This window comes from Vipera berus, assembly GCF_964194415.1.
Source record: "Vipera berus genome assembly, chromosome: 1".
In the NCBI taxonomy this organism is placed as follows: domain Eukaryota; kingdom Metazoa; phylum Chordata; class Lepidosauria; order Squamata; family Viperidae; genus Vipera; species Vipera berus.
The window spans coordinates 169,291,755-169,309,844 of NC_138202.1; the positions used below are offsets into that span (position 1 = coordinate 169,291,755).

The following is an 18,090-nucleotide window of genomic DNA, read 5'->3' on the forward strand; positions in this document are numbered from 1 at the left end:
TGGTCATGCTTGGGATATCACAAAATCTCTGTAACTGTGCTGGGGACCAAATACCCAGATCAAAATCACATGAGCTTGGGGATGCTGCAATCGCCAGAACTTTGAGGTCCAGTTGTAAGTACTACTCATTCATTGCTGTCACAAGTTTGAACAGTTGCTGAACATGAGGTCATTTAGGGACAACCACTGTATCAGAAGAAACCGCAATTATAGTAGACCGTATATTGAGGAACCTCTGTTCACATCCTGGCCCTATGCCTAACAGTTACATTGTACATCCTATATACAATAAGCTAGAGGAAACATATTTATTCCATTTATTCCACTGTCAAATCTGCAGGAACTCCTGCAGCAATTAAAACAGTTACGGTAAAATATTTTTTAAAAAACCTAACACATCCACAGTAGTTAACTTAATACTCAACAAAAATTACTGCAAGAAAATTGTAATAGTCATACTGAGCAACCCTAACCAAATCTAATATACTATTTTATCTAGTCTTAAAAAGCCACTGAAAAACATAAAACCTGCCATCCATACATCAGGTTTAAATAATAATAAAATAAAAAATAACATCTACTAATATGAACATATGTCTAAAGATATAAATTTGGAACACTGATGACATTAAAAAATATCTGAATAGTGAAAAAGAACAGGCTCACAACATCCCAAATCCCAAAAGCCTCCTGAACAGCCAGGTTTGCATATCCTTCAAGATCATTAGGAGCCATTTGAATTTCTGGATAAATTTTGTTTGATATTTTAAATTATGTCTTGGATTACATTTCATGTGCAGTAAATTTAATTTAATTTAATTTAATTTAATTTAATTTAATAATAATATTTATATACCGCCCTTCTCCCTGAGGACTCAGGGCGGTTCACAGGGCAAAAGTCAAATACAAAGTACAAACATTAAAAAAAGATTAAATAATTGCCCAAGTTAAAACAATTAATACAATAATAAAACCCCAAAAATAAAATTAAAAATACAAAAAATAAAAACCCCACCAATCCCCATCAGGCTAGGCCGGCTTGTACAAACAAAAACGTCTTGAGATCGCGACGAAAGGAGCGAAGATCGGGCGCCATCCGGAGCTCTACCGGCAACTGATTCCACAGCTCCGGAGCGCCCACAGAGAAGGATCTCCCCCTGGGCGCCACCAATCGACATTCTCTGATCGGTGGCACCCTGAGGAGGCCCTCTCAGTGGGAACGCACAGGGCGCAGGGAGCTTGATGCCGGCAGCAGATGTTCCCTAAGGTACTCCGGCCCCATGCCATGAAGGGCTTTGAACACCATTACCAGTACCTTGAATCTCACCCGGAAGGCAACTGGCAACCAATGCAGCTCACGGAGCAAAGGTGTAACGTGGGAGTATCGGGAGACTCCCAGCACAACTCTCGTGGCTGCATTCTGTACCAGTTGGATTTCATTAGCTACCATGTGGCTTGCATGATAATGGCATATTATAGCCCGGCCATCATACAAAAATCACACCTAACATAATCCCAGGATAGATAATTCATATTACTTAACTGCTGAAATCAAGTGTATTTTGGCATCATTAGGTACAAATCTATTTACTAATCTGTGATTTGGTATCTTTGTGAGCATAAATTATTAATGATGTGTAAAAAATTAAAGAAAAGGAAAATTGAACAAACCTTGATAAGAATTCCATCCATAAAATCCCAGAGTTTAATAGTGCCATCTAGAGACGATGAATAAAGCTAGTAAGGAAAAAGGGGAAAACAAGTGATCTGTAAGGTTCAATGTAGATAGATGTAGAAAAAAATGTTCAGTACTCCTAGTGCCTTTTGCTATATTTATGACATTATAGTATGTGATATTTTTAATGTATTTGGCTAAAGCATTTAGCTAAAAATCATGTGCACATACCGTGTTTCCCTGAAAATAAGACCCACCCCAAAAATAAGCCGTAGCCTGATTTTTTGGGGTGGGTCTAATATAAGTCCTACCCCCAAAATAACCCAGGGATGGAATCCTAGCTGAATCTTCAATCATCAGAGATAATGGAAATTGAGATCCAAAAAATTTAGAAAACAAGTGTTTCCCTAATTTTGTTTTAAATTGTGCAGGCCTCAAATGGCATGGAACTTTTAAATTGCACAAGAAACAAGTAAGTTAATGCTGCTGGACTGGTATATGCCCATCAACTTGATCCAGGAGTAAGTGTAGCCTTCTAGATAGTGAAAAGTAAAAACCACAGACAGTGAAAAGTTAAAGGCAAATTTAGAGTGATCGTTAATCCTACTTTCAGCAGACTTCAATTTTCAATTATTAGCCTTTTATATGTCTGTCTAACCCAGGGGTGTCAAACTGCCGGCCCATGGGCCAGACGCGTCACAAGGAAACCAGCAATGGGGAAAAAGTTCCGATGCATCCCGTGACATCACAGGATGTCGCCAGTCTGACATGTCTGGTCTAACCCAATGATGTTTGAATGAAATGATATGCAAGAATTAAGTTTAAAAATGCCTTAATCAAACTGATAACAACCTGTAAATGATTTTGAGGATTCAACTGGATTCCTGTCACTAGATTGGTATGACCTTGTAGGATATGTAGACATTCTTCTGTAAGTGTACTGTAGACTTTAATGTAGTCACCTGAAGCACATAGGAGATACCTGTAAATGATTCAAAAAAATTAATTTAAAAGGCATCTATGTAATTCTAACAACATACTGCATATTAATTAGAACTTAGGACACGATTCTTCAGATCTTTAACATTAAAGCTAAAAGACTAAAATAAAATGAAAGGTGCTCAAAATCTACTAAACTATGTGACATATCAGCACTAAAACTCTGTATTAAACCTAGGGTGCATTCATTCAAAAGCAGAATACGAGGTAAAGGTGTTTTCAATAACTATGAAGCAATAATAATAACTTTATTAAGATTCATACACTTGTATTATTTTATATTTCACATCAATACAAAACAAAGCATAGGCCCACCACCTGAAATTTACAAGCCAAAATCCCAGAGAAGTGATGTCCTCAGTTTACAGGAAAACAAAAGAGTTGTGTGTCTATTTTTACACGCTCAAACATATTAACCTAATTGAGAATCCCAAAGATGCTTTTTCAGAGTTGTCGCCTCTTGAAAAAGCACCTTTGGGACAACCATGAGCTGGATAACTGAGAATCTCTATAGACATAGACCTAATTGAGAACTCTCTATTCAGAAAGACTAAAGAGTACAGCACCAATCGTAATAAGAGGGAAGCCACATTCCAACTGCAGATCCTATGGCACTTTCTCCTTTTGAAGTGACATTACCGACTGCAAATTCATCTAAAGAGGGAGTAAATTTTTGGAGGTCAAAAGCAGTTGCCTAAAGATATCAACAGCATATAACCCGACTTTCTATTCAGAAAAGACATACCACTACAATCAGTTGCATATTCCCGCTTATATGTCTGCAGAATGTATTAAGTGCAAGCATGTTATATATAAGTGCGTTGCATGCGCGCAGGTACATGTCAATAAAATAAACCGTGCTTCCTGTAATCGCAGCTTTCTGGCGTAGTGGAAACTCGCCGCCTAAGAGAAAAGAAAAAAACTCGTCAACTCTCTGAATTCTACTAACTTCGAATCCGCAGAAAACACCGCGCGACACCCGCTCAACCAGCTCCCGCCGCAGCGAACCACGCGGAGTTCCTCCCGCGCCACCATTTTTCGACACGAGCCGACCTCTAACCTTCATGCCCCGCCCCTCTAGGAAATCCAGGAAGAACAGCCGCGACCTCTCTAGCTAAAATATTTCCTGCAGCTCTATCGTTATTCGGCCCTCCTTTCCTATAAAGGAAGTGAAGGAGGGGCGCCTTCCGTTTTGTTGCTTTAACGCAGGGGTAGGCAACCTCGGCTCTTTTGTGACTCATGGACTTCAACTCCCAGAATTCCTGAGTCAGCTATGCTATGCTGACTCAGGAATTCTGGGAGTTGAAGTCCATGAGTCATAAAAGAGCCGAGGTTGCCTACCCCTGCTTTAACGTTTCAAGCTTTCGATTGGAAGTACTGATACATAGAGAGGGATTAGGCTAGAGTGTCTCTCTTGCCCCAGCTTTGGGGGTGGGTGTCATATTGAAAGCGGAAGAGGTTCGCTTAAGGAGGTTGGCGTGAAAGGTAATTTGAGCTTGGCTAGCAAGAAATGTGCATAGGAAAATACATCTGCGCAAGCTTTGTCACTTTAGTGATTCCCCCGACTTGCAATTTAAGATGCAGAGGCTTTAACTATGGATCTACGGGAGGGTAGAGCGACACCGTTGAGTTGCAGACGAGGTTGTTCGAGATGACTTATAGAGAAAAGTTTGTATAGTGTAGTAATGTTCCCAGCCTGTGTCAAATTTCCTATTTGAATCGAGGCTGCTTTGTTTTAGCGATAGGCTATGGTAGTTCCGGGCTCAGTTGAGTACATCGGCTAGTAAAACTTAAGGAACTAAAACCTAACTTGAAATAATGCTTTGTTATTAATTTTGAGGATTCTATGAATTGTTTCAAAAGACATGCTGTCTTACATACATTAAAACTATCGCATACATTAAGTGCATTTAAGAGCTAGTTTGGTGTAATGATTAAAAGGCACAAAAAAGGCCAGCTGGGTAATCCTAGATCAGTCAAGAGAAGCAGGCAAAGGCAAAACACCTTGGAAAATCTGGCCGAGAAAGTTACAAGGATTTGTCGCCAGGACTCAATACTGACCCGAAGGCGCACACCCACCCCAAAACATTTAAGTTAGAGCAAGGATGGGAAATAGAAAAGTATTGTGACTGCAAAAATGGGGCTCCCACAAGAAAGATAAGCAATTCGCTCAATACAAAAATACAATTATTCTCCAAATTGTTCGAGTGTCATCATCACTCTTAAACAGCATTGTTGATTTGCTGACTTCCTCCAAGCCTTCTGGTCCCAAATGCAATGCAAGTTTCAAGTAAAACAATCCAGCTTAATTGTTCCTCTGACTCCAATCAATAACTCAGTGACATATGGAAGGTTTATATTCTGTGGCGCGTATAGGACTGTCTGGATAAGCAAAAAAAATAATAATCAAGTCGTACACTATATCAATTAGGTTACGAGTCAATCTTATTTGTAACAAATCTATGCTAAAGATACCAAGCCCCTCCCCCGCCGGCTTTTTCCCATAGTCCTCTTCGTGTCTCGTGCTCCAGTTTTCTCCGCCTTCACTTCATTGGTTGCAAGGCGTGCTCGTCAGATGGCGCATCCAATCAAAATCAGTGCGGTCATGCAATCGCTTCTGCTTCAAAGTCCCAAGGAGAAGCAGACGAGCGTGGCAGGAGGGTGGGCTAAAATTGTACGTATATCTACGAGGATTAAATAACCAGATTAATATTTTACAGATTTTTAGAGGCGGGCAGCGGTGGGAGGGAGCGTGTTTTGGGGGGGTTAAGTCTGAGGATACCCTAGAGCAGGGGTAGGCAACCTCGGCTCTTTTATGACTCATGGACTTCAACTCCCAGAATTCCTGAGTCAGCATAGCTGACTCAGGAATTCTGGGAATTGAAGTCCATGAGTCATAAAAGAGCCGAGGTTGCCTACCCCTGCCTTAGAGCAGGAGCGGGGGAACTATGGTCCTTTTACGTCTTATAGACTTCGACTCCAGGAATTCTGGGAGTTGAAGTCCATGAGTCATAAAAGAGCCGAGGTTGCCTACCCCTGCCCTAGAGCAGGAGCGGGGGAACTATGGTCCTTTTACGTCTTATAGACTTCGACTCCAAGAATTCTGGGAGTTGAAGTTTACAAGTCACAAAGGAGCCATCATTTCCTACCCCTGCTCAAAAGTTTCTGGCTGAGGGTGGGATTTACCTGCTGTGAGTCGCTTACTTCCTTGGCCTCGTGTAAACCAAGAATGGACAATATGTACCCCTTCAGAGGCTGAACTCTAATTCCCATTAGCCCTCTTTCATGCGCCTGATGAGGACATGCTGGGCCAAGGATGCCTTTCCTTACAGGTGTTTTCTGAAACGGCAACCCCATGCGGCACCTGAGAAGGAGTGAACTGCGCAAAGTCACCCTAAGAATTTTATAGCTAGGAATAGATTTGAACCTGGACCTCTCTGTTCCTGAGTCCGATGTTTATTTAATTTCTTTATTTATATCCCCTTTATTTTATTTTTTTAATAAGTCAAGGCTGGAAACATACCTAGTACGCTTTCCTCCTCCTATTTTCCCCACATCAACTACTTTCGGAGGTTTGCTGAGAGAGAGGGACTGGCCCAAAGACACCCAGCCAGCTCTCATGGCTAAGCTGGGATTTGAGGAACAGTTCATATTGCTGGATTGGAGAATATAAAGAATATATATAAAAAAGAAATGACAATGCTCACCTGTGTTGTGCCCAAAATTTGGCTCCCATAAAGGATCTACATGACTTTGAAGATGCAACATAATTGTATTGGCGTGTGGTCAATAAAACAGTATTTCCTGGACTCCCAACTGAGCCTTGGCAGCCCTGAGCAAAGGCAGAATATATAAATGCTAATATTGTATATAACTAGTGGTAATGGCTATTATTGATAATGGCCTACTACACTGTAAAGGCAGGACAAAGAAAAAAGCAGACATAATGTAAATTACAGCATGACATTGGAATACGTGAGATAAACCTATCTGGCTGACCATATTATTTATCCCACATTATTTATCCCTTCCAAGCATAGCAGGTGCTATACTTGGAATATAGTCAGTGAATAGTAACAGTGTGGTTTCCTCAGCCACAGGTTCCTGACACGTTCTTCCTCCTGGCACCTCTAAGGGTGAACTCAGCTTGCTGTGAATGTTTTTCTTACACCATTCCTTCAAGCAGTTCAAAAGAATTGGGACGGGGATATCTTGGAGGTTTGGTTGTGAAAGCAGCCCAAATGCATATGGGAGGGGTACTTTTATCACCACACCTGTTCGCAAAAGACATGCAGCTCTCTTCCTTTATGTGGAGATTTTGCATTGGCTACTGGCCGTGAATGTAATTGGAGAATTACTCTGGTTTCTTGCTTTCTTCAGGTCTTGAGATCCTGTCACCTTTAAACTGTCAAAGGAGCAGTAAGTGATTATATCTGGCATCAAAAAGGAACCTGGGGTCTTCTGACCAGTCAACGGGAGCAGATGTCAAGCCGGGCACTACTAAGGGAAGGGGGGGAAGGGTCAAAGTTGCCTGATAAAGAAGAGCTGAACAGAAAGGTCAGTGGAAAAACAATGAAATTATAAGAATGGGAGACACTAATATGGACAAGGTACATCTGTAAATGCTGATGGTAGAATCTTGATAAAATAGCCCTAAACTCTGCTTTTACAAGATGCGACAGTAAGTTTCAAAAAGGAATCCTGTTTAGTGATACCAACAGTTTTATAGCCCAAAACTAATGTGCTAAACACACAATAAGGATCAGGCTTCATTGGACTTGGGCTCATATGGAGAAATAATAATTTCTCTTTAAAAATATTATTGTTCTTTTAAAAAAGCAATTCTCACTGAAAGGGGATACTCCTTTTAACAAGGAAATACAGTTTGGATTATTCTGAATTTGTAGAAACTGCCAAAAATGTGCATTTTTTCTCCTTGCTGAAGCTGGAGAGTTAAAATATCTTAGGTTTGGCTTGTTGCAAAAATTATAGGTGAATATAAAAAAAATTGCTGGATGTGGGAAAATAGATTTGTCATCTGAATCCATGTGATAATGATAATAATTGTCTTAAAATCTGAGCTTTAAAACTTTATATTTTAATTATAGTGGATGCAGTCTCTATTTAAGTTTTCTTGTTGACTGAATCATTTTAATCATGTTTGGGATAGAAGTATTTCTATATAAAATACCATTTATTGGAATGACTTAAATGTATATATGAATTAAATTCTGTGTTTCTACTCATTTGATTACTCAGGGGAATTATAAAATCAAAGCAAAAACAATTCAAAAATTTAAAACAAATGTTTGAATTATAAGGCAATTAAAAGTTAAATGTCTGGTGAAAAGATGGCCCTTTAAAAATTTTCTGAATGCAGTGGAGACCAAGCGATAGCTCCTGGAGAAGTAAATTCTGTAGGCTGCAAGCAATACAGGAGAATCACTCTTTTGTCCGCCAGATAGCTCAATCTGTGTTAGGGCCATCTCCTATTTGCATGTTCCTTGACTCTTCTGTGTGAAGAAGATGGTAAGAAGCCTACACAAGAGTTTCTAAATAGACATCACTTTGTCAGATTTTATGATGGAATAAACTTGATACATGTAAATAAGATGTGTTTATTTTACTTTTATGCTAGGTAGATTTAAAAAGCTAATTTACAAATTATGCTTAAAAATCTTGGGCTTGTTTTTCACGGAATTGAGACCTTTTTTCATCTTGCAGATTAAAGAGCAAAAAATTGTAGTTGATGAAATTTCCAACTTGAAGAAGAACCGTGTAAGTGACTATAACTGTCCTAGATTATCCTAAAAAAAAACTAAACTAAAGCTAAAAAAAAATCTTACCTCTTTAGTGTTGAACTTTTCAGACTGTTTCTTCTTAATTTGCAGAAAGTTTACAGACAGCAACCGAACAGCAACATATTCTTTCTAGCAGACAGAACTCAAACTCTCTCCGAATGCAGAAGTATGTTCCTCAAATACATTTATATTTTAGATATATTAGAAATATAACAACATTAAAGATGATAATGTTCAATGAGATGAATGGACATTTTTGTTTTCTCACTCTGGTGTTATAAAATATTGACATTTCTATACAGTATATGCTCAATGGATTATTTTTATCTGAAGTTATAAAATAATGCTACAAGTACAGAAATTCAGTATGTGTATGTGCAGGTAGTCTTCACTTAACAATGGTATTTGGGAGTGGAATTTCTATTGCTAAGCAGTGCCATCATAATGCAACACAATGCAGTATGACCACACTGCTTAGTGACAGGAGTTCCAGTGCTTTCATTAGTGTCATTGAGCAAATTCCATGATGTTGTTAAGCACAGCATCACATGGTTGTCATTTGCAACCTCCTTCCAGCTTCGCCCTTCCTTTTGCTTGTTGGAAACTGTCGGTGAAAGCCATAAATGGTGACTACAGGATGTTGCAATGCCATTATTGTAAGCCAGTTGCTAAGTGCCCAGATCGCAATCACGTGATGATGGGGATGCTGTGAGTGTTGTGTCAGAGCATGCACATTCTTATTGTGCTGAGGTAACCCAGGAGAAAATGCAGTAAACAGTGGTTTGTAATTAAATGGTGGTTTATATTACACTATATCTACAAATATATACTAAAAAGCCTTGGTGGAGCAGTGGGCTAATGCCTCCTTAAGTAACACCAGCTGCCTGCAATTAGTGCAGGTTCGAGTCCCACCAGGCTCAAGGTTGACTCAGCCTTCCATCCTTCTGAGGTAGGTAAAATGAGGACTCAGATTGTTGGGGGCAATAAGCTGACTTTGTAATAATGCCGCTGGGGGGGGGGGCGAAAGCCCTAATAAGCAGGCATATACATAGAATGAAGGCTATTGCTAAGCACATTGGTTTGTGCTTAAATTGTAAGCCGCCCTGAGTCTTCGGGGAAGGGCGGGATATAAATGGGATTAAAATAAAATAAAATAAAAAAAAATAAAAATAAAATAAGATACATACACGTGGTGAAACAGCAGACTCAAATACATAGCAGTTACAGCAGTCAAACGGATGAGAGAGGAAAAAAAACCAAAGTAAAAAAACTCCCCTTTTATACTCAGCCTGCTAAAGGGATACACACACCTGCTGAGTCATTCCTATATTGCATCATCCACATTACATTACATCAGCTGGTTAGCCTTTAAATTATTACCTTGACGTGTTGTAAGTACAAGAGCCAGTCATAAGTACCGTTTGTTCAGTGCTGTTTTAAATTCAAACAGTTGCTGAACAAGTGATTGTTAAGCAAGGAGACAGCCTGTATAAACTTATGATAAGTAGCTCTGGATATTAGACGGGCAGCAATGATCCAGGTCTCTCTTTAAATATGTCCATATGGCCACTGTGGAACTGTGTCTTATGCAAAGGACAATATAAAATGAACAGACTTTTGATCTTAGCTTTATGAATAAAACAGTGACTAGGATGACAAAAAAAAATCTTGAAAAGTAGGTAAAATTCTGACTTCCGGCGAAGAAAAAACAAACTGAAGATTGCTGAACTAAAGGCAGAGCCAGCAGCTAGGGCAGAAAAAAGAGCTGGAGAATAGACCAGCTCTTCATAATTCTTATCCAAAAAGGAGAAAAAAACAGACAAAAGACCTAAAAGATACGGGGTTTGCATATTTCCTTTTCTAATCACTTTTGGAAATTGCTTGTTAGCTACTTTTCAGCTATTAGGAACCTTTGGATCATCAAACTTTATAGCACTGGGTGAGTTTCCTTCAAGCAAAAGAAAATAATTGGAGGGAAGGAAAAAACAGCATAAGGGTGATTAGTACTTTGATTATGGAAAGTTATAAACAGACTAAGGGCCCACACAGATTTGAAATAAGATCCTGGAATTGATTATAAGAATCCTTCCCATGCGAAGATACTTTTTTAAAAAAATCTTTAAAAACATGATAGGATGAGATTATTAAAGTTTGGACACTAAAGGAAACCAGAAGGAACTAAAGATTATAGTGGAAGGAGACTACTTAAATTTGATTTACTAATATAAAAAGGTAAAGGTTCCCCTGCACATGCGTGCTAGTCGTTTCCGACTCTAGGGGCCGGTGCTCATCTCCGTTTCAAAGCCGAAGAGCCAGCGCTTGTCCGAGGACGTCTCCGTGGTCATGTGGCCGGCATGACTAGACACCAGAGGCGCACGGAACGCTGTTACCTTCCCACCGTAGTGGTCCCTATTTTTCTACTTGCATTTTTTACGTGCTTTCGAACTGCTAGGTTGGCAGAAGCTGGGACAAGTAACAGGCGCTCACTCTGTTACGCGGCACTCGGGATTCGACCCGCCAAACTGCCGACCATCTGATCCACAAGCTCAGCGTCCTAACCCACTGAGCCACCGCGTTCCTCACTAATATAGAAAGAAGCAAAATATTTTAACATTGGATATATTGAAGGATGTTTTTGAACCACAGACATTAAAAGTTTCTACCTTCTTTGTTCAAGAATAAGTTTTACTAGACAAGACAGACTGATCTGAAAGTGGATTGAAAAATGACAGGCTACAAGAATGACAATAGAAAAAGGATGCTACACTGGGCCTCCAAAGGAAACCAGCTGATGTCTTCCTAATAACTAAAAAGGGTTATACAAATAACAAACTAAGAGAATGACCTGGCTAATTTGTCTGTATTGTATTTGCAAAAGAGACTTGTTAAAGCTTTGAAGAATTTTGTGAAAAAGGACAAAGAAATGAAAAAAAATGAAGTTGTAGGACATTATTTGAAGGAACTAGAGATCAAAATTATTAAAAGTAAAAGGAAGGTATATAAAATTGGTTTATTTGATCAAGGTTAAAATAGATACATTGTTATCTCTGATAAATTTGAATGGATTTCCACTGATCAGGATTGAAATGACTTGGCTTTAAGGAGTCATTGATTGTTAAGAGCCGGAATATGGAAAGAAGAGGTCATTTGTTGTATTTTAAGAGAAGACAAATTATTAACATTGTTTTTACTTATATAATGAAAACAAATCACAGGAGTGTGTGTGTGGGGGGGTGTCATTTCTTTATATATTTCCCTTTCCTATATTCTTATTTTTCTTTATTTTCTATTATTTCTATTATTTCCTTTTTTATTTTGTAATTATAATTTTTAATAAAATTACAATTAAAAATAAATGTTAAAATTCTAAGCAAGTTAAGAGCTTATAACTGCCTGGAAAAATAGACTTTTTTTGTTTGTGGCATCAAATATATCTGTACAGGAGACATGAGCAATCTTTGACTATCAGAAGTTGTTGGAAGTATAACTTTTAGTAGTGCCAGCTGGTGTACGGTTAAATATATTAACATTTTTAGTTCTGTAGTAACTGGAATGTTATGTATTGCTCATCCCTTCCCTTTGGGAATGATAGCAGAGAGGACTCTTTCCTTTATCATCAGGTAACACAATACAGTAATACATAGCCTCCCTGCAGATCTTCAGGAATGAGTTTCCAACTTTTTAGAACGTGAAAGTTAGATACTGTTATTTAATTTAATGTTAATTAGGCAACTCCAGAGGTCCCTAAAATAATTTCCAATCTAGCTATATAGTTGCGATTTTAGTGATTTGATTTTGAGCTAATTCAAGATAGCACCGTCAAGATAGTATATCAACATTTTAATTATATTTGTTTGACATTTACCTGTAACCAAAAGAGTAATGTTTAAACAGACTAAACAATCAGCTGGCTAATGTTCAGTTGGGGAGGTTTCATTATGGAATATAATTATACAGATAAGGATCTGATATTTTCATTTCAATTATAAATGCAGCAGTAAATATTCTGAAGGGAATTACATTACTGTAATTAGAAAAGGATTTAGCATGCATTTTCAGATACTGCTTTAAAAATACCGAATTAAGTGATAGTACATTATCTCTAGGGGAGAGTTTCTTTCATAAATCATTTTGACAGTATGTTTCAGTAATAATGCTTTTTCTTACTGTTACATTTTCCATGTGTAAAAAAGGCATTGACAGTAAAGTAAACTTTTTCCATTCTGTACTTTGGTTGAGGTGTCCCTGAATAACTGACCAAATCAATGGTCTTTTGTTGCACTCACTTCTGTTAGGTAGGGAATGAAACACAGGGACGTGCTCTTTATTCCTGCTCTGGATTAATATATTTGGAAGCATGGTAAGGCAGTTTCCTGTGCATGGGTTATGGTAAATATGCATGCATTAATCTTGCATTGAACGTAATTGCATATGTACTCAGGGCTACTTTGAATATCTGTGTGATTCTCCACACCTTTTAATTAATACGTTAAAAATGAGATTTTCTTTTATCCCCAGTTACTTTAGATGAACTAAAGAAGGCTCATCAAGAAATAGAAAACTCAGAAAAAACCAAGACCAAGAAATAGTGAAATCCAATACAAGTTTGCAATGTGTGGAATTTGTTGTGTGGTCAGCTTATCTGCTCATGCCCCTGGAAGTAATACCTTGAAAGAAGATATCCTAAACAATCTTAAAAGAAGAGGACCCGATAGAAGCCAACAACTGGAAAAGACTGAGTTTCACCTTCCATATTGGTGTTTATTTTCTGGCCATGTACTTCATTTAAGGGGGCCAATGACTCCACAGCCATTGGAAGACTCTGGTAATGTATTCCTTTGGAATGGAGAAATCTTCAGTGGAATTTCTATGGAAAGGGAAGAGAATGACACTCAAGTTATTTTTCGCCAACTCTGCTCTTGCAATAGTGACTCTGATTTTTTGACAGTGCTGTCCTCCGTTAAGGGTCCGTGGTCTTTTATTTTTTATCAGGCATCCAGGCATTGCTTATGGTTTGGCAGGGACTACTTTGGTCGTCGAAGTCTGCTGTGGCAGTTTAATAAAGAGAGTGACATTGCTCTTCTACTGAGTTCCGTTAGTTCCGTCTCTAGTGATCAGTGGCTGGAAGTTCCAGCATCAGGAATTTTTCAGATGAATCTGCAGGATTGCGTTGTTCATAAATCTATTACTTTAATGTTACATCCTTGGAAATTTCCTCCCAGACAAAATGTAGTTGAAGTAGTAATCTCTGGAGATTTAAGCATAGTTTCTAAATCTCTACCTACTTATGTGTCTTTTGTGATAAATGCATCCACTTCTTTGATAGCTCCTATCATTCCTTTAAGGAAGGAAATTTCTGACATGACAATAGAAACCCAATTATTTAGTTTTCCCTCACCTGTAGCTGATGTGGAAGTTCTTCAAAAATTTCTTGCAGAACAGCAGAAGAAGGAAAGAGTCCATCAATTTATTGATGTATTGAGCAGAGCTGTAAAGAAACGAGTTTTATGCCTAATGAGAAATGGTGATCCATTCAGAGGAGAAATATCAGATACAGATCTGAGGAAATCCTATATTGCAATCCTTTTTTCTGGTGGTCTTGATTCCATGATTATAGCAGCCCTTGCTGACAGGTATGTTCCCTTGGAGGAACCAATTGATCTTCTCAATGTGGCCTTTGAGGTTACAGGTCAAGGTAACCCAAACAGTCCCATTAAGAAATGCAGCAAAGAGAAGAAACGATTTCCCCCTCGTCAGGAATCTTTAAATGTCAAGAATACTGTGACCAGTGACTCTTCTCCTTCTTTTAATGCTCCTGATAGAATTACTGGCAGGGCAGGATTAGAAGAATTAAAGAGAATTAATCCTTCAAGAATTTGGAATTTTGTGGAAATCAATGTTACGCTCGAGGATTTAAAAGCAATGAGAGTGAAACATATAAGACACTTAATTTATCCACTGGATACTGTTTTGGATGACAGTATAGGTTGTGCCGTGTGGTTTGCTTCCAGAGGAGAGGGTCTACTTACCAATCAGGGAGCCGTTCGACCATATAAAAGTCCTGGAAAGGTAAGTAATTATTGAACTTCTCCCTTTTTTCAATTAAAGTTGCATAAAACTGTTTAAACTTTAAACTAATGCTACTTAATAGGGACTAATCTCATTGGGGTCCAGTTGGACCAATTTCCCAATATACTAAAACACACTCCAAACACAATTTACACAACATAAAGGTAAAGGTTCCCCCACACATGCGTGCTAGTCGTTTCCGACTCTAGGGGCCGGTGCTCATCTCCATTTCAAAGCCGAAGAGCCAGCGCTTGTCCCAGGACGTCTCCATGGTCATGTGGCCGGCATGACTGGACGCCAAAGGCGCACGGAATGCTGTTACCTTCCCACCGTAGTGGTCCCTATTTTTCTACTTGCATTTTTACGTGCTTTCGAACTGCTAGATTGGCAGAAGCTGGGACAAGTAACACGCACTCACTCTGTTATGCGGCACTCGGGATTCGATCCACCAAACTGCCGACCTTCTGATCGACAAGCTCAGTGTCCTAACCCACTGATCCACCACGTCCCTATATAAAATGGAGGGTGTTTTGTAGTAAAATAATGCTGCCAATCAGTGAAAGAGGTTTAGGGCAGGGTTCCTCAACCCTGGCCACTTTAAGACTTGTGGATTTCAACTCCCAGAATTCCAGATTTTCTGGAATTCTTAAAGTTGCCAAGGTTGGGACCCCGGTTTAGGGAATGTAGATACATATAACTACACTGACTGTAGCATTGGCAATTGCGACAGAGAGAAAAAAAGTCTCCGTTTCAGGCCTTATACTATTGTGCATAATTTGCTTTTTGCGTTTACAATTTTAATTTCTTTTGTTATATTGTTTTGATGATCAGACCTCAAAAACAAATAATTTAATAACCATTTTTTTTCTTTTTTGTGTTTTGGAAGTAAACGTTTTTCATTGTGTTTTTTATATAAACATCCTATATCTTGTGGCTAGGGCTAGATTTTCATTTGTTAAAACATCTTGTATAAATTGGATTCTCTATTGTAAATTACTTTTTGATTTATTTAGAATATAATGCTGATGCCTGTGTTAATATTCTGTAATCTCTGGTCATTACATGTTGTATTTCTATATTCATTACAGATTGTCCTTACAGGAATTGGAGCAGATGAACAACTTGCAGGGTATTCCAGACACCGTGTTTGCTTCAAAAAAAGTGGTTTTGAGGGTTTGACTGAAGAATTAAGCATGGAACTAAGTCGCATTTCTTCTAGGAATCTGGGTCGGGATGATAGAGTTATTGGAGATCATGGCAAAGAAGCCAGGTAAGCAGGTGTGCAACGTAAGACTGTCCTTGATTGGACATACTAAAATTCAGATATGGATAAAGAATAAAGGCAGCAAATATCTAATAGATAAATGGAAGAAACAATTGGTAAAAGAAGGCAGAGTCTACTTTTAAAAGTCCTTTTTTGTCATGCGTAATACACTGTCGATCAGAAGGTCGGCAGTTTGGCAGGTCGAATCCCGAGTGCCGCGTAACAGAGTGAGTGCCTGTTACTCATCCCAGCTTCTGCCAACCTAGCAGTTCGAAAGCACGTAAAAATGCAAGTAGAAAAATAGGGACCACTACGGTGGGAAGGTAACACTGTTCCATGCGCCTTTGGCATCCAGTCATGCCGGCCACATGACCATGGAGACGTCCTCAGACAAGCGCTGGCTCTTCGGCTTTGAAACGGAGATGAGCACTGGGCCCTAGAGTCGGAAACAACTAGCACGCATGTGTGGGGGAACCTTTACCTTTACCTTTAATACACTATTCTCCTGATAAATACCCCAGAGTTCAATAGTGTTAATAGCTATTAATTCAGTACTAATAATTGCCATATCAGAAAAAAAAATGTTTGGAATGGATCCTTGAGATTTGTTTCTGAAGTTGTCACAGACCTGAACTATGTAATGTGTTACTCTCTTGGGGTGGGGGGAGAACATAGAACAATATTTAATCATTTTTATCATTGATTTTCTTACCTGTGTGCAAATAATCTCAATGGATCAGATCCAAGAAACTCCTCACTTTTTCTGTGAAATAGCATTAGGAAAAGAGTGTTGAGACTAAAGTGACATTATCTGAGTCCTTTTGGATGTGTTTTATTGAAAGAAAACAAAAAATGCACTTGTTGAGATTGGTGATTATAGAAATAAAATACCGGTAAATAAATTTACAATATTTCAGTATGCTATAAATGGATACAAGGTAGATCTGGACTAAAATTAATTAATGGGAAATTAATTAATGGGAACAGTTAATTACAACTGTCATAGCATTCAGGATACCAGCTGCCTACAGTTTTGCACTAACGAGTTTTTATTGATGAATGTATTAAAAATGGACATTTTTTGAAATATACAATTAACCAAACCAGTTCATTAAAGAAAGCTTTGTTTACATTTGTTTTTTAAAACTTGGTTTTACTTTTCTTGCTATAATTTTCCCTTTCAGATTTCCCTTTCTTGATGAAGAGGTTGTGTCCTTTCTTAACTCACTTCCTGTATGGGAAAAAGCAGATTTGGCCCTGCCTCGTGGGATCGGAGAAAAATTGCTCTTGCGTCTAGTAGCTGCTGAGCTTGGTCTGATGGCCTCTGCTGTTTTGCCGAAACGAGCCATGCAATTTGGTTCTCGAATTGCAAAAATGGAAAATACCAGTGAAAAGGCATCAGACAAATGTACAAGACTTCAGACAGCTTCAAGAGAATAAGTGTGTGTGTGTGTGTATGTGTGTGTGAATATGTGTGTGTGTGTATTCCAAAGTTCAAAGACTGGATACAGTTACTTTAGGACCATGATTCTGAACATTTAATTGGAAATAAGCACCCGAGATTGTATATTATTTCTTAAAATATTATACATAGGAGCAGGGACTTCCCATTGAGGTAGGAGTTAAAGAAATAATAACTAATAAATAGTGTGTTATAGTTTTATCATAACTATTTGAATTACCTGCAATAAATTTTATATGTTTTTTGTCACAGATTTTTATTTATTAAAGTAATATACTGGCTGCTGCTTCAAAGAAACGTTACTCAGATTCTTTGCTTGTTTAGGTTCTACAATAGAAACTTGAAAGTACTCAAGTGATTCAAACTGCAAAGAGCAAAGCATTTGTCATCTTTATCCTGATATTTCATTGTATATCCAGTATTTGTCAGGAGAGTCCTTAGAATCCCAGCTATTGTTTTGAGAGAATGTTTATTAATGGATAGTTCTAAATCTGTTAGCTTTTTGTACTATTGGCTCTTCCTTCTTGGATTGCAAATGAAATTTTAATGTATAAAAATCACATGCACCTTCCATCATCCAGTGTCTTTGACTAAGTGCGACCACTAGGTAGTTCTTATCTCTGCCAGACAAAGCAATAAGCTATCAACATGTGATGCCAGCTTTGTAGCAATCTATTCAGTCATCTTGAAGGTGCTCATATTTTTTTGAAAAACTTACTTAGGCCAACTGCTACTCCTGGAAAAGCTTAACGTGAAATGAGACACCCCGCCCCTCTTTGCTCCCAAAAGATGTAAATTCACCAATAGTAGGATACCTTTA

General features: G+C 38.3%; 2 protein-coding genes across 5 annotated transcripts in view; one reads left to right on the top strand and one right to left on the bottom strand.

Moving 5' to 3' along the window:
* WDR75 (WD repeat domain 75) overlaps positions 1 to 3,721 on the bottom strand; it is a 32,548-nt gene extending 28,827 nt beyond the window's left edge. Inside the window, exons 1-4 of one of the 3 annotated variants that reach the window (XM_081336804.1) lie at positions 3,420 to 3,704; positions 3,241 to 3,328; positions 2,528 to 2,657; positions 1,672 to 1,737 (exon numbers count right to left, since the gene is read on the bottom strand). In XM_081336804.1, the coding sequence (XP_081192930.1) occupies positions 1,672 to 1,737; positions 2,528 to 2,657; positions 3,241 to 3,266 (222 nt within the window). In that variant the 5' untranslated portion in view covers positions 3,267 to 3,328; positions 3,420 to 3,704. Of the gene's footprint in view, positions 1 to 1,671; positions 1,738 to 2,527; positions 2,658 to 3,240; positions 3,329 to 3,419 lie in introns of all 3 variants that reach the window. The other 2 variants (XM_081336803.1, XM_081336805.1) reach the window with 2 other exon arrangements.
* A 3,462-nt stretch (positions 3,722 to 7,183) lies between these two features.
* ASNSD1 (asparagine synthetase domain containing 1) lies at positions 7,184 to 17,557 on the top strand. 2 transcript variants are annotated; one of them, XM_081319856.1, is made up of 5 exons: positions 7,184 to 7,231; positions 8,399 to 8,641; positions 12,994 to 14,544; positions 15,633 to 15,814; positions 16,993 to 17,557. In XM_081319856.1, exons 3-5 carry the CDS (start codon positions 13,087 to 13,089, stop codon positions 17,246 to 17,248), a joined length of 1,896 nt encoding a protein of 631 aa, XP_081175982.1. In that variant the 5' UTR covers positions 7,184 to 7,231; positions 8,399 to 8,641; positions 12,994 to 13,086; the 3' UTR covers positions 17,249 to 17,557. The 2 variants fall into 2 exon arrangements, with proteins under 2 accessions (XP_081175982.1, XP_081175983.1); XM_081319857.1 differs by lacking the exon at positions 7,184 to 7,231 and having other exon boundaries at positions 8,397 to 8,452; positions 8,566 to 8,641.
* Positions 17,558 to 18,090: the final 533 nt, after the last annotated feature.